At 34.2% G+C, this 16939-nt stretch overlaps 1 protein-coding gene across 1 annotated transcript; it reads left to right on the plus strand.

Annotated features, from left to right (window-relative positions):
- The first annotated feature begins 3253 nt into the window (after positions 1-3253).
- LOC131012665 (uncharacterized) lies at positions 3254-6228 on the plus strand. Its single transcript, XM_057940653.1, has 6 exons — positions 3254-3348; positions 3761-3847; positions 4293-4402; positions 4495-4612; positions 4718-4827; positions 4934-6228. Exons 1-6 carry the CDS (start codon positions 3274-3276, stop codon positions 4941-4943), a joined length of 510 nt encoding a protein of 169 aa, XP_057796636.1. The 5' UTR covers positions 3254-3273; the 3' UTR covers positions 4944-6228.
- The last annotated feature ends 10711 nt before the right edge of the window (positions 6229-16939 follow it).

The following is a 16939-nucleotide window of genomic DNA, read 5'->3' on the forward strand; positions in this document are numbered from 1 at the left end:
CCATCGCTTTTTTCAGCAAGAAATTGGGGCCACGGTTGCAAGTGGAATCGACATATACGAAGGAGCTATACGCTATCACAGAATCGGTGAGGAAATGGCCTCAATATCTTCTAGGGAGGTTCTTTGTGGTTCGAACCGACCATAAGAGTATTCGAGAGCTCTTGCATCAGACGATCCAGACCCCAGAACAGCAGGGATATGTCAGTAAGTTGATGGGTTTTGACTTCCGTATTGAGTATCGCACGGGCAGTTCTAACTGCGTAGCCGACGCCTTGTCTCGCCTACCCGAGGATCCCAGCGAGCCTTCCCCGCAACTCCTTGCTCTGACCCTCGCCAGTATGCCTATGTCCGAGCTCATCGACCTCATTCGCCTCGAGAATTCCACAAGGCCTGACCTCATAAGCCTTCATAAGCAAATGGAGGCTCAGAAACTGAATCACAACTTCACGGTCCGCAATGGGATTTTGCTGTTTCGCAACAGATACTATATCAGCCCCGAGTCTCCGCTCATACCTCGCCTCCTCCACGAGGCCCATGCGACCCCTACCTCGGGTCATGGTGGAGTGAAGCGCACTCTAGTTCGCTTGGCTGCTATGTTCTTTTGGCCTCGGATGCGAGATGCTGTGGAGAAGTATGTGGCTTCTTGCGTCACTTGCCAACACACCAAGTACTCAACCCAACCTCCAGCAGGGTTGCTGCAACCTCTCCCTATACCGAATCAGGTTTGGGAGGACATCACGATGGACTTCATCACCGAGCTGCCCCCGAGCCGCCATTACACGGCGATACTTGTGGTGGTCAATCGTCTCACCAAGTCTGCCCATTTTGGGCCGTTACCGGTGCATTTCACAGCGATATCCGTAGCTTCCCTCTTTATGGAGATGGTTGTCAAATACCATGGATTTCCAGCTTCGATAATATTCGATCGTGACCCCTTGTTCCTGAGTAAATTCTGGCATAAGCTCTTCCAATTGTCGGGCACCACGCTGCATCATAGTACAGCTTACCACCCGCAGACGGACGGCCAAACAGAGGTAGTTAACCACGGCCTAGAGCAGTACCTCCGAGCGTTTGCTCACTTGAAACCAACATCATGGGCACAATTCTTGAGCTGGGCACAATTCTCTTACAACACGTCGTATTGCTCTAGCATTCGCATGTCTCCATTTCAGGCATTATATGGGCGGCTACCACCGTCCGTTCCTCCCTACGTTCGTGGAACCTCAAAGATCCAGGCTGTCGAGGATCTTCTTCTAGAACGAGATCAGTTGTTGCAGCAGCTGAAGCTCACTCTGCGGCAAACACAGGCCCGAATGAAGTAAAATAGTGATCGGCGTCGACGAGAGCTCGAGTTTAATGTTGGAGATGAGGTCTTGGTGCGCCTACAACCATATCGCCAAGTCTCTGTTTCAGGGCGGGCGATTCCCAAACTGGCTCGCCGGTATTATGGACCGTTCACCATATCGGAGCAAGTTGGACCAGTGGCCTATCGCCTGGAGTTGCCTCCCACCAGCCGCATCCATCCAGTGTTCCACGTCTCAGCTCTGAAGCCTTACAAGGGAGATAGCTCAGTTAGCCCCTGCGACCTGCCCCCGGAGTCGCACGACTCTCAGCCCGTCGCCGTTCCCTTAGCCATTTGCTCCCATCGCCGCGTTCTGGGTACAGGCGGACCGCGCCATCAAATTCTTGTTCAGTGGTTCGGCGAACCTCCGGAAAATGCTACTTGGGAAGATTTAGAGGACTTCCGCAGCGCATATCCTCAGTTTCACCTTGAGAACAAGGTGATTGCAGAAGCGGAGGGGAGTGTTACGCCTCAAGGCCCAACTGATGGTCCTGACGTTGCGGCCCAATCCGAGGAGCCCCAGAAAAGGGAGAAGCCCAAACGTGTGATCCAGCAGCCCCTTCGCTTGAAGGACTATGTAGTTGGTTAGGGGAAAGCTGAATTGTGGTCCCTGTTTGTTAGGAAATCTGAAGATGTTGCCGCTTAATCCCTAGATGTTTGTTATGCTTTTCCAGAAGGCTGTTAGCCATAAGTAGGACTTTTCCTTGTTTCTTTTGGGGTATGAAAATGATTATCAAGTTTCTCTCGCTTTCTATCTAGCTTTCTTATCTTAAGTTCTGGAGTTTGTGCTCACTCGAAGAGCTTGTGAGTTAGGATCTTAACAAGGGCCGTATTAATTATCCTACGTAATCAGAAGGGGGAGGCATTATTAATTATTCTGCATAATCCGGATTTTTAGCTCAGGGCCTTCACATATCGCAGGGCCGTCCGCATATGTGTTATAGAATACCAAACTCTTTACTACTCTGCATTAACTTAACTAATATGCTGTAAAATCCAAAACCAAACACGCCTACTTTATTATATTAGACTCATTTAATTTAATCAAGCCTTCATTATTACGTATGTTCAAAAGTATGAATATTAATTTATATGATGATGCAACGTATTATTATAATTAATAAATTATTATAATATTTTAAAATTATTTTCTTGTAACTAGTAGTATTATGTAATTTACACGTTCTATAGATCCACTTCAATTGAAAAATTATTAAACTAAAATTATGGCGTTAAAATCTCAACAGAGAAATAAATCAATACATTTTTTGTTGAGGTAATACAGTATTTCCCCCCCCCCCCCCCCCCCCCCCAATATATGGATACATATTTTTATATAAATAGTGAATCAGTGAACAACGTGTTCAATATTTACATTCACTCCACCTTCAAAAAAAAATACTATATATTTACATTCACTCCAAGATGTACGGATTAAACCCTCTGAATGCGACCGCTCTCTACGCCTCCACCGCCGCCGCCTACCGGAGACGGTGCCTCAGACTTATTCCGATCTATCGCTCTCTTTCAGCGACAGCCGGATTCGGTAAGACTTATAAGAGGAAAAGGCTGCCCGTGGAGCTCTCAGAGAGTGTGACGATGCTCACGTGCGAGTCAGCCGCGCGCGGCGGCGCTTGTGATGTCTATTTGATCGGAACCGTTCACGATTCTCCGGTAATTCACTCTAATTTTAATGTATTTGTTCATATTTATATAATTCTCTGTTTTTCCTGTTGCATTGTTAATATGTAGAATTGTAATCGAATCACAATAGCTTAATTTAATTAATCTTCATTTTCATAAATCTTGTCAGGAAGTTAGGCAATTGATACGATTGATAAAACGAGAGGTGCTTTTCTTTTGACACTTAGAAGCCACTTTTCTTTTACTATCTATTTTTGCTTTAATTGTTTTCACTCTCTCAAACAGCAATGATATGCTTGCAGGCTGTTCTTGTGGAGCTTTGCCCTAGTCGGGCTAAATATCTTCAGCCTAAAACAGGCGAGGTTGGGCCGTATATCTATTTCATTTGTTTTTAGTTTTGCAAGAATTAATTGAATTAAGTGCTAGAAATTAGTCAGAAATAATCATGAAATGGTAGCTCTAGTCTGCTCTTATTTGGTTTCTTGTGAATCTTGAGTATTAAGTTGAAAGATGCCACTCTATTTAGTCAGAAATAATAATGAAATGGTAACTTTGGCCTTTGGGGGTTGAAAAATTTGAAGATGAATGGACTTATTATGAACACATCCCTTGCCTGACTTTTGATATGCTGTGAAGTAATACTAATTGTCAATTCATCTTGTTAAGGTATGATTCTATCTTTCAAATATGCTGACTTAGTAGAGAAACATTTTTTTGACTTCTTCAACAAATTCCACACAAATTTTGCAAAATGATACTCATCTCCTTTTCTAGAGTATTCCATTGGGAGAGTTTCAAGTGGCGTATGAGGAAGCCAACAAATATGGTGCCAAGGTTGTACTCGGTGATCGACCTATTGGTGTAAGCTACTTTTCTTCTTGTATCTTGCTCTTTGAATAGTGTTAATACTCTTAACTGCGACTATTGAGTTTTCCTTACAATAATATTTCCCATTTCTATAGCTGCAAGTTCATCTCAGAAAAATCATTCACAGATTAACTTTTAACTTTTCATTATTATTACACACATTGTATGAATATATCCTAAAGCTTACTAGTACTACAACTTGATTTTCTATTCCTCGTTTCTGTCTCCTGTAGATTACACTGCGGAGATTTCGGGTCATGGCGTTTCTTTGGGAATTTTCCCTCTATGTGCGTAAAATAGAGATAAACTCAAAGATACCATAAAGCTGGTATAGTTATTTACCTTATAAGACTTACAAATATTATCTGCGTTATATGCGGGGAGGTCAGTTTCAATGATACCACTTGAATATAACAAAGCTGATTTTTCCTTTATGCAGTTGAATAGAACTAAATCAGATGGTGGTGCTAACACCACTTGTGCATTTAATCAGGAGCTAGACAAGATGGTCCCTTCTTACGTGGAAACCCTTGTCTATGAGCGTGATCGGTTAGTGTTCTGATTCGTCTTGCTATTCAAGGCTTCTCATCCTTGTAATCTTGCATGTTTGATTGTTTTCATTCTATATTTGCTGTATATAGATATATGTCGGTCAAGTTGTTGGAAGTCGCTCGCGAGCATAACTCTGTCGTTGCTGTTGTGGGAAAGGCCCACATGCCAGGAATCCAAAAGATATTGAAACAACCTGTTGATGTTGATGTAAAGATTTTATACCATTCGCGATTCTTTAAAATTCATTGATCACTCCACGTCTTAATGTCAAGTATATCATCTTGATCTAACCTCATGTTTTGAATGTTTCAGATGAAGCAACTTCTTAAGGTACCAATTGGGAAGAGACTATTCACAACCTTTAAGGGCATTGGAGCAACAGTTGCCATAATTTCTGGCATTTATCTCTTAAAAGATATTGTGTGAGTGTGATGTCCTGTTATTCCACATTTGTTATACCATTCAATTATATCACAATGTCTGTTAGAATTATGGCCGAGTCAAAAACACTTATTTTTATGCTTGCAGGGGCATCTGAGCAATTAGAAGTTTTTGAAGGTCTAAAATGCAAGATGACATATCTGTTGTAACAGATTGTGTGTAGCTGTCCTTATCAACCGTAAGATTACACCAGTTATCTTTCAACGGTGCAGATTGAAGGCTTGAATTAGATTAGCTCGTGCTCCCTCCGTCCCAATAATGAAGACACACTTCATTAGGGCATGAAGATTAAGGTGAGGTAGTTTAAGGAATAAAGTGTTGTGGGTATTTGATTAAGAAGTTGATTAGGGGCTTTATTTATTTTTATTTTAAATTATTTTAACTCTCCACTCTCTCTCTCTCTCATCTTCTCCGGCCACTACCGCCGACCATCGCCGCCGCCGATTCCCTCTGTTATGCCGCCAAAAATCGAACCCGGAAAATCAAACTTAGAAATCGCAAATTATCCAAAAAATTTAGCACCAAATCTGTGACTGCAAAATAAAAATTGGCAAAGAACAAACAATTCTCATTCCAAACAAAACTATTCTCATTCCAAAACAAACATTGGCAGACGCTTGAAACAAAAATTGGAAGAAATAAAAATTGACACAACTATTCTCATTCCAAAATGAAAATCGAGGGTTCTGAGGTTGGAAATTGCAGCGATTCCCAGAGGAAGAATGGTGGTCGTGGCGAGAGGTGAGAGAGGACGGAGCTGCGTGGTGGTGGTTCGGCGGCTCAGGGCAGTGGTGGTTTGGCGGATCTGGGTGGCAAAGGAAGGGCGACGGCGAGGGGTGTTTACTGGAGGGACGGTGGTCGTGGCGAGAGGTGCTCGACGATTCCAGAAGGCGACGACGAGGGGTGATCGGCGGTGGTCGTGGCTCGCCGGCGGCTACTCCGCCGAGAAGGGGAAGGAGGTGGGCGGCTGGGAGTGAAGTGAAATGAGGGAGATTAGGGTTGTACTTATTTATACCATAATTAAAGTGCAATTAATTAGTGTATCTTAAATCCTAATTATTTCCTTATTTGGAAGTGTGTCTTTATTATTGGAATTTGGAACAACCCAATAAGGAAAGTGTGTCTTCATTAGTGGGACGGAGGCAGTATTTTACATTTTTCGGTAGATTCTAGATCTAGTTAGTTCATTTTTCAGCTGAGTGCGAGAGATTGATTGAAGAAGAGAGAGTGTTCATGTATGAGTGCAGAGAGCAATTTTCATTGAGTTTTGAGAGTTGTGGTTGCTGCTGAGATTGCTGCATTTCTTGTACTTGATTCTTCTTATTTCAATCATCAATAAAACATCAAAGAGAGATGTAGGATTTCGATCCAAACCACGTTAATTCCTCGTGTCATTTACTGTTTTCTTTAAGTTTCTTGTTGCTGACAATCTGTGAATCGAAGCATTTGTGATTTGTTCACAATGTAAAAAAAAAATTAAATATGATCACCTCATAATATTTTTATTCTATTTTCTGTATTGTTGAAATCCTATATAATAGTTTTATTAGCAATTATAAAAGACTAAATATTTTACAATTTTTATTTTGCTTTCATATTTGTTTAATCTTATGGACAGAACTAATAATTTTGTTAATTTTTTTTTCATGAACTACTAATATAGATTATCGTAAATGTTTGTCTAATTGTAAGACTTTGGTAAGATTATTATAGTTTTCAAAGTGTCACAGTCGTATGAGCAATTAACCAGCGATGAGAATTCAACAAATTAGACTCAATAAAATAATAATTATTTCAAATATTACATCCAAAACATATCTAAAAATTGGGCTAAGAAAATAATTTGTCTGAAGTTGAGCCAATTCTGAAACCACGTACGTTTTTGTCTTGCCGTCTATATGAATTTTGGGCCAAGTAAATAATTTATAATATATTAATATTTAATTCTTTGATTACTTTAACTTTACTTAATTATTAAAGATTAAATATTGACGTATTAAGAAGTTTATTTGTATATTTTTATTTCTAATAATTTTCCTTAATTCTTTTAAAATTCCAATTACCCTATATAATTGGGACGAAGGGAGTATTAACATTATTCAATGGAACTCATATATTGCAATATTCTATTAGGATTAAACTGTTTCAATTCCGCCAACCAGCTCGTTACTCTCTTCGCTGCCGCCGCCGCCCTTTACCTGAAACGGTTGCTTATATCTGTATCCCCATAAGCTACACCTCTGCTACTCTCCCGTAGAAATAACGGAAAATCAGATAGATTAGTCACCGTCGCAACACTTATGAAATGACAAGCATTTGATTTTTTTTTAATAAAATAATAATTGAATAAAAAGAATAAGAGTAGGTCTTGAGTGAGATCGGTCTCTAACAAGAGACGGGTCAAGTGAGGGAGTAGGGCAGGGCATGGGTCGGGTCGGGATTGGGCGTGGGTCATGGAAAGTAATAATCAAAGTAATTATTGCTATGATGAAAGTAATCTATATCTATATACTCCCTCTGTCCATGAAAGAACTTCCTATCTTTCCTTTTTGAGAAATCCACAAAAAAAACTTTCTATCTATTTTTGGACTATAGCCCACTACTTATAATTACTGTTACTTTTCATTTTTCACAATTTCCAATATTAATTATAACATCTTTTCAGCACTCTCAATACACTCGACTACCTTTTATCCACTCTCAATACACTTAACAACAATTTTTCTTAAAATCCGTGTCACTCCCTTTTAGGAAGTTCTTTCATGGACGGATGGAGTAATATATAATAATGATTACGGCTTTACAAAAATAGTAACTCCCACTTGCCTATTCATTTGTATATTCTAAAAATAGATACTTTCTAATATTAATCTATATCCAATATATAATTAATTCAATAATTGATTAATTAATCATACTTATGAATATGCAAGTTTCCTTATTTAAATATATAACTGCATTACATATTTATCAACATTTCAAGCATTAAATGAATATTTTTAATATACATATATGATTAATCATCATTTTATTATTAAATATAAATTCGGAGGAAATCACATTTCGCATGAACCTATAAAAAAGAATAATTTTTTTTTAGAATAATATAACATTAGTCTTAATCAATCAAGAAATGTTCAGAGTATGGATTGTTGTATAATACTATATGTACGTATATTATAAAATTTGAATGGTAATATATAATTGATCCACTTACTATGTCATAGAAACAAATAATTATGACTATTTTTTTAGGGAATAATTATGACTATTAAGGTTGTAATTATGACAATACAATTAGTCTATATAATTATGGCAATATTAATATTGCATATAATTACGACAATTATATAATTAGTGATAATGTATGAAGTTGGAAAATGGAGCATAAGTTAGAATAAATTACTCCCTCCGTCCCGTACCAAATGTCCCACTTTCCATAAAGGGACGTCCCACTCCAAATGTTCCATACCTTTTTTGGCAATACACTCTCTATACTTAATATTTAAACAATTTTCACCAACCACTTTATCTACTTTATATTTATTTTATCTATTTTATACACATTTCTTAATTTCCGTGCTCAAAAGTAATGAGACATTTGGAGCGAGACGGAGGGAGTACAATACAATGCTGATAAGCGTCAATTAATAAACAAATACTATAGGTATAAAAAAGAAAGGGTTAATAGTGTTTTATGTCCCGAACTTTCAGCATTTTCTACAAAATGTCCCGAACTTTCATTTTCTCCTAAAAAACCCTGAACTTTCAATTTTTTCCATAAAATGTCTCACTATACAAAATTCGATGAAAAAAAGATGAATTATCTCGCCGAAAAAAAGATTTTGAGGACCACCTTTGTTGGAAAACTATATTGGAAACCACCATTGTTGGAAAACGCTGAAAGTTCAAGATTTTTATCATCTTTTTGTCATTGAATTTTGTATAGCAGGACATTTTATGGAAAAAAATTGAAAGTTCAGGACTTTTTATGAGAAAATGAAAGTTCGGGACATTTTGTGGAAAACGCTAAAAGTTCGGGACATAAAACACTATTAACCCAAAAAGAAACAATCAATGCGATAATCCATGTCGGCATATATTTAGGTGAGTTTCTTATGATATTTTGATAAAGATGGAGTTTTGCATATTGAGATGAAATTGGGATTCTGTTATTCGTCGTAGATTTTAATGGTTTCCGGTTGTGGTTGATCGCCGAAAAGTGATAGTAACGTGTGCCGAATTGTCTAATGCCTATCTCGGGTATCGACTTTCCACAGATGGCGCCAGTTATTGTGCCCAAAAATAACAACTTTGCGAAGAATATAATGAAAACACAAGAATAACGGCAAAAGCGTAGAACTTTGTATTGATTTTAGCGTAAGACTTCGAGAATAAGTAAACAATTATTGGCGATGCCTTTACATTAGAGTTTTACCCATATTTATAGGTAACGTAGTAGCTACGAATTTGACTAGGAGAAGGAATCTACTTAGACTTGGAATAAGACTATAGTTCTTCACATTTATCTTCACGTTTTCGTGTTGATCTTCTTAAAGTTATTTGATCTTGGCTTTGGTCTTTGTTGACGACGCTTGCTGGACTCCTGTTAGGGTTGAGTTTTGTCCCCAATAAATTGGGCTCATGCTATCAAGGGCGATGCTATTTGGGCCTTGAGCAGAGTTGTTTAGGGATCAATGGGCCTGGCGGCATTAAATGGGCCTCTGGTACGTGGGCTTCCGATAGTTCTGTGCATGAGCAGCGCTGCTTTTCCATCGTCAGTGCTGTTCTTTTGCGGGTCTCTTTTGCTCTATGCTTTTTGTCTTGGAAATCATGGAGATGCATATTTTTGTCCTCGTCAATATCAATATTTATATGTAACTAAAGTATAGTTCTTTAAAAGTGATTTGTCACTCATACACACAAATATAAAAGGTTAAATTTCTATTTTTAAAATTTTTAGAACATTACAAAGTAGTACCTCTCAATCAAGACAAGTGATCTAAAAATTGTTACCAACTTTATAATTTTTTAATAGAAAATACTCTCTCCGTCCCCCAAACTTTTAAGGGACGAAGGGAGTATGAATTATCAAAGAGCAGAGCCGAGTAGGATTAAATTTTTTTGAATAAATTAAAATTCGTTATACAATTTTAGCTCGTGATGATGATCAATTTGTTTCTCTCACACATTACCATGAAGTGTCTGTATCTAAAAAAAGTCAGAATGTGAAAACACCAACTCTAAATAATTTCACTACATTGAACCTTAAAAAAATCTTTTACTTTCTTAAAAAAAAGTCTTAAACTTTTATATTATCTTATACTACCATTTTCCTCTATCAATTTGTTTCATTAAAAAATAATTTATTTTATTTCAAATTTATATAAAAAATATTATTCCGTCCGTCCACAAAAAGATGTCCTAGTATATTTGTAGTAGTAATTTGTGGGTCTCTTTCTCCACTCACTAACTTATGGGTCCCTAATTTCTTTATTCACTAACTTAATTAACTTTTTTTCCATTTTCCTTTACTCCATTAGCGTGCTCAATTCTCAAGACAATCATCCAACTCATTCTTAGTTCTATTATTCTCATCCGCGTGGATAAAATGTATTCTATTCGTTTGAATTATATTGGCTTATTTTTCTTTTTAAATGTTCTCAGCTGATTTCTATAAAAGGGAATGCATTGTTAAATCATTTCCGAATATATTTCTATTTAATTCTTTGATCAACTCTAGTATTAACAATCGTCAAATAATAAATATGATCATATTAGAAAGCTACTTGTAAAATTTTATTTTTCAAGATTTTTCTTAATCATCGTGTAAAATTTAATCAACCTATATAATTGAGACGAACATAGTATTTTGATATAAGCCAAATTCGTATAATACACATAAAAGAAATAAAAGTTCTAGAAAATCTTTCTTGTTAACATGCATAAAAAAAGTTACTATAAATATCTTTCTTGCTTAGTAGAAACTTGAAATGTATATATATATATATATATATATATATATATATATATATATATAGGGGGGGCGGTTATTCAATAAACCACCTTTATTTTAAGAATTACGAACCAGCAAAAATGTATGAATTTTATGTATAAAACGCATGAATAAACTGTATAAAGGTATGAATATCGAAAAAATATTTTTTTGCTACCTTTGGGATTCGAACTCATGACCATGAATATATCCAACAAGGTGATGAATCAACCGTAGATCTTGATGATCTAAGGGCTGAAAATGGTTCTTAATTTATATTTTAATAAGCGTTCTTATTTTAGCCTTCCCCTATATATATATAGGGGGATCGGAGCGCTCCAATGAGACCCCCTATTTTTAGTGAGATCTAGGGCACGATCTGGTGCGTTTATTTTATCAATCTTATAGCTGATATTGTATCTGGAAGATGATTTTTTTTCGCAGGGTTCGAATCCTGGAGGGAACAGAATATTTTAAATTTTGTTATTCATCGGTATATACTGCATTGTTCATCAGTATATATGTTTTATTCATTACCAATTTTTTAAATTTTATTTTTCATTAGTATATATATCTTGTTCGTTAGATATACATATTGTTCATTAATATTATATGTCTTATTCATTGTCCTCATGTTACACGAAAAATAGGGGTTGTCACTGGAGCGCGCCCATATATATATATATATATATATATATATATATATAAATATATAGGGGAGGGCTACAGTAAAAATACTTTTTAAAATATAAATATAAACGTTTTTTAATGTACGAATTTTATCCAACAGGGTTACGAATTCATCCAACATGGTTACGAATTGTGAAAAATAAATTTTTGCTACCTTTGGGATTCGAACCCAGGACCACGAATTCATCCAAAAGGGTTACGAATCAACCGTAGATCTTGATGATCTAAGGGCTGAAAATCATTTATATTTTATACACTTAAGAGTGTTTATATATATATATATGGGAGGGCTAGAATAAAAACACTCTTAAGTGTATAAAATATAAATGATTTTCAGCCCTTAGATCATCAAGATCTACGGTTGATTCGTAACCCTTTTGGATGAATTCGTGGTCCTGGGTTCGAATCCCAAAGGTAGCAAAAATTTATTTTTCACAATTCGTAACCATGTTGGATGAATTCGTAACCCTGTTGGATAAAATTCGTACATTAAAAAACGTTTATATTTATATTTTAAGAAGTGTTTTTACTGTAGCCCTTCCCTATATATATATATGGATATTTTGAACGACATTTTAACTAGCTAATAATTATCATTAATAAAAATATGTTTTTGCAATATTGGTCATTAATATGAGGCAAATACAACTATAAAAATTAATCTTTATTTGAACTCTTATATATTTGTGAGATCTATTTTTTTTAACTAAGTTAGAAAAACTTATGAATTTTGTCTTTTTATTATGAAAATATTTTATAATATGAAAAGACATTCAACTTCAAAAAAATATAAATTATTTATGTTTTTTTACTGATTTGGTTAAATAATTATTATTGTGTATCACACGAGAGCAAAACTAATTTCTATAACAGTTGAAAAAAAAAAGCTTATTTATTTTACAGCAAATGAAAACAACTATGACATTATTGCCACATTTAAGAGATTGTTGCCACATTTAAGAGATTGTGTTAAAAGTATAAAATAAGTAAAAATTTATGTATTAATAAATAAAGGGTTAATTGCCAATATATAACAATAAATTGGGCTCATGCTATCAAGGGCGATGCTATTTGGGCCTTGAGCAGAGTTGTTTAGGGATCAATGGGCCTGGCGGCATTAAATGGGCCTCTGGTACGTGGGCTTCCGATAGTTCTGTGCATGAGCAGCGCTGCTTTTCCATCGTCAGTCCTGTTCTTTTGCTCTATGCTTTTTGTCTTGGAAATCATGGAGATTCATATTTTTGTCCTCATCAATATCAATATTTATATGTAACTAAAGTATAGTTCTTTAAAAGTGATTTGTCACTCACACACACAAATATAAAAGGTTAAATTTCTACTTTTAAAATTTTTAGAACATTATAAAGTAGTACCTCTCAATCAAGACAAGTGATCTACTACATTTGTTACCAACTTTATAATTAAAAAAAAATTGTTACCAACTTTATACTTTTTTAATAGAAAATACTCTCTCCGTCCCCAAACTTTTAAGGGACGAAGGGAGTATGAATTATCAAAGAGCAGAGCCGAGCAGGATTAAATTTTTTTGAATAAATTAAAATTCGTTATACAATTTTAGCTCGTGATGATGATCAATTTGTTTCTCTCACACATTACCATGAAGTGTCTGTATCTAAAAAAGTCAGAATGTGAAAACACCAACTCTAAATAACTTCACTACATTGAACCTTAAAAAAATCTTTTACTTTCTTAAAAAAAAAGTCTTAAACTTTTATATTATCTTATACTACCATTTTCCTCTATCAATTTGTTTCATTAAAAAATAATTTATTTTATTTCAAATTTATATAAAAAATATTATTCCGCCCGTCCACGAAAAGATGTCCTAGTATATTTGTAGTAGTAATTTGTGGGTCTCTTTCTCCATTCACTAACTTATGGGTCCCTAATTTCTTTATTCACTAACTTAATTAACTTTTTTTCCATTTTCCTTTACTCCATTAGCGTACTCAATTCTCAAGACAATCATCCAACTCATTCTTAGTTCTATTATTCTCATCCGCGTGGATAAAATGTATTCTATTCGTTTGAATTATATTGGCTTATTTTTCTTTTTAAATGTTCCCAGCCGATTTCTATAAAAGGGAATGCATTGTTAAATCATTTGCGAATATATTTCTATTTAATTCTTTGATCAACTCTAGTATTAACAATCGTCAAATAATAAATATGACCATATTAGAAAGCTACTTGTAAAATTTTATTTTTCAAGATTTTTCTTAATCATCGTGTAAAATTTAATCAACCTATATAATTGAGACGAACATAGTATTTTGATATAAGCCAAATTCGTATAATACACATAAAAGAAATAAAAGTTTTAGAAAATCTTTCTTGTTAACATGCATAAAAAAAGTTACTATAAAAATCTTTCTTGCTTAGTAGAAACTTGAAATATATATATATATATATATATATATATATATATATATAGGGTGGAGTTCAACAGAGAATTATCTTTTTATTCATCATGAACACATTTATATATTTTACGAACAGATCAACATAACTAATGAACATACCTATTTAGTAAAAATATAGAAAAACTCGCCACCAGCAGGATTCGAACCCAGGGCAAATTGCTGTTCATGCGGTACATTGATCTGTTCATTAAAATCATAGATCTGTTCGTTTTCATTTTACGAATTCTCTATTCTCCACAATATTTAGCTTCTCTGTTGAACCCTTCTCTCTCTCTCTCTCTATATATATATATATTATATATATATATATATATATATAGGGGATCAGAGCGCTCCAATGAGACCCCCTATTTTTAGTGAGATCTAGAGCACGATCTGGTGCGTTTATTTTATCAATCTTATGGCTGATATTGTATCTGGAAGGTGATTTTTTTTTCGCAGGGTTCGAATCCTGGAGGGAGCAGAATATTTTAAATTTTGTTATTCATCGGTATATACTGCATTGTTCATCAGCATATACTGCCTTGTTCATCAGTATATATGTTTTATTCATTACCAATTTTTCAAATTTTATTTTTCATCAGTATATATATCTTGTTCCTTAGATATACATATTGTTCATTAGTATTATATGTCTTATTCATTGTCCTCATGTTACACGAAAAATAGGGGGTCTTACTGGAGCGCGCCCCTATATATATATATGGATATTTTGAACGACATTTTAACTAGCTAATAATTATCATTAATAAAAATATGTTTTTGCAATATTGGTCATTAATATGAGGCAAATACAACTATAAAAATTAATCTTTATTTGAATCTTATATATTTGTGAGATCTATTTTTTTAACTAAGTTAGAAAAACTTATGAATTTTGTCTTTTTATTATGAAAATATTTTATAATATGAAAAGACATTCAACTTCAAAAAAATATAAATTATTTACGTTTTTTTACTGATTTGGTTAAATAACTATTATTGTGTATCACACGAGAGCAAAACTAATTTCTATAACAGTTGAAAAAAAAAAGCTTATTTATTTTACAGCAAATGAAAACAACTATGACATTATTGCCACATTTAAGAGATTGTGTTAAAAGTATAAAATAAGTAAAAATTTATGTATTAAAATACCGAACTTTTGTCTAATTCTAGTTTTGCACACGAACTTTGAACTGTAGCGTGAAAATTACTAAACTTTAGATTTTATCTGATTTTGCTACTAATCCAAATTCCGGTCAAATATCATGCTAATATGACGTGCCAATATTTCACGAGACGTATTTATTGTTAATTTCTTATTAAAAAAAGAACACTAATATATCAAATCAAATAATAATATTTTTTAATTCTCAAGTTTAAATCAATTTTTTTCTAGTTCACTATTACACAACTGATTACTCAAATATATAAAATAGAAGTCATTCAAATAGTATAAATATATATAGTTTATAAAAAAATAATCCTTAGATAATGAAAATTTAATAAACTTTATTACTTAGCTAAATAATTTTTTTTATATATTAAGTTATTGATTATTAAAATGTTCTTTGGCCGACAATTTGAGTTATTTGCTTTGTGTTCTTTTTTATTGATAAGAAATTAAATAAAAAATATTATTTTGCCAACTAATTGTCACGCAAGAATAAATACGCCACGTCAAAATTGGTACACCATATTATATATTAGCTTGGTATTTGGCCGGAATTTGGATTAGTAGCAAAATCAGATAAAATCAAAAGTTTAGTAATTATCACGCCACAATTCAAAGTTTGTGTGCAAAACTAGAAATGGATGAAAGTTCAGTATCTTATGGGCAATTAACCCATAAATAAATAACTTAAATGATAACGAAGTGTAGCTAAATCGGTAATACGCTTTCCTCCAAAAGAGTGTACGATTAAGCAAATTTCAAATGCAATCTCGAAAGACATATAACCCAACTTTAATAAGTGTGAACCCAAATCGAATTGAATAAAATTTTATACTTGCACCCTTTTTTTTTTCAATATAGCCTCTTATTATGTTACTTTAGCCCAAAAATGCATAAAGAAACAACTAATCCGTTAATTATTTATAACACTTTCTAGAATTTTAGTGGTTTGTGTGATAGCAATTACTCTCCAACTAATATTTTCTTCGTCATCTTAAAGAAACAACTAATGATAAATCACGGGCCCTAAATGATTATCACAAATTCTCCTATACACCCAGGTGTAGTGTCATTTCGATAACATGATAGTGTCATTTAATGTTAGTGTCATTTTAATTTAGTGTTAGTGTCATTTCACGACAGTGTTATTTATATAACATGATAGTGTCATTTGTAAAACAAAATAGTGTTAGTGTCATTTCAAGATAGTGTTAATGTTGGTGTCATTTAGTGTAAGTGTTAGTGTCATTTTGCACCCGGATGCACGGTGCACCCGGGTGCACAGGAGACCACCTCAATGATTATTATGACATTACAATAGTAAAATTTCATTGTGTCTGAATAGGATGTGATGAAATTATGAAAGGTGTCTCTGTCGACGAAAACTAAGTTGTGATTACAGTGACAACTGACGAGGGATGGGTGCGTGGGACGGAGGGTGTACTTCGTTTACTCCCATTTTTTTTAAAACCTGTTTTTACGATTTTTCATTTTGTGTTTTTAGCGTGATTTGCGTCTTTGTATGATTCTGAAAACTCTTTGTTGTATATAATCTGAGAAATCGCATATTCAAAGAAGGGGAAGTCGCATTTGTTTATTGCGGAAGGACTTTTGTGTAATTAGCAAAAGGCGGAAGGTTTTAGTTGCAAAGAAGGAGCTTTTATTTCAGCCGTTGATCTTGATCGAAGGGCTGAGATTTATTTGGACCAAAAACAGTTATAACTGATTTTGCCTTCGTCTTCTTCGCAGCTGAATTTCACAGTTAGAGTGTGCGAGTGATTCTTTCTAGAATTAGAGTTTTTCTTTCT

This window comes from Salvia miltiorrhiza, chromosome 2, assembly GCF_028751815.1.
Source record: "Salvia miltiorrhiza cultivar Shanhuang (shh) chromosome 2, IMPLAD_Smil_shh, whole genome shotgun sequence".
Classification (NCBI taxonomy): domain Eukaryota; kingdom Viridiplantae; phylum Streptophyta; class Magnoliopsida; order Lamiales; family Lamiaceae; genus Salvia; species Salvia miltiorrhiza.

Excerpts from the sequence above, each read along its gene's own strand:
- LOC131012665 (XM_057940653.1), top strand. The coding sequence starts at position 3,274 with ATGATATGCTTGCAGGCTGTTCTTGTGGAGCTTTGCCCTAGTCGGGCT. Across the intron at positions 3,349-3,760 it reads TTCAGCCTAAAACAGGCGAG|AGTATTCCATTGGGAGAGTT; the intron begins GTTGGGCCGTAT and ends CTCCTTTTCTAG. Across the intron at positions 3,848-4,292 it reads TCGGTGATCGACCTATTGGT|TTGAATAGAACTAAATCAGA; the intron begins GTAAGCTACTTT and ends TCCTTTATGCAG.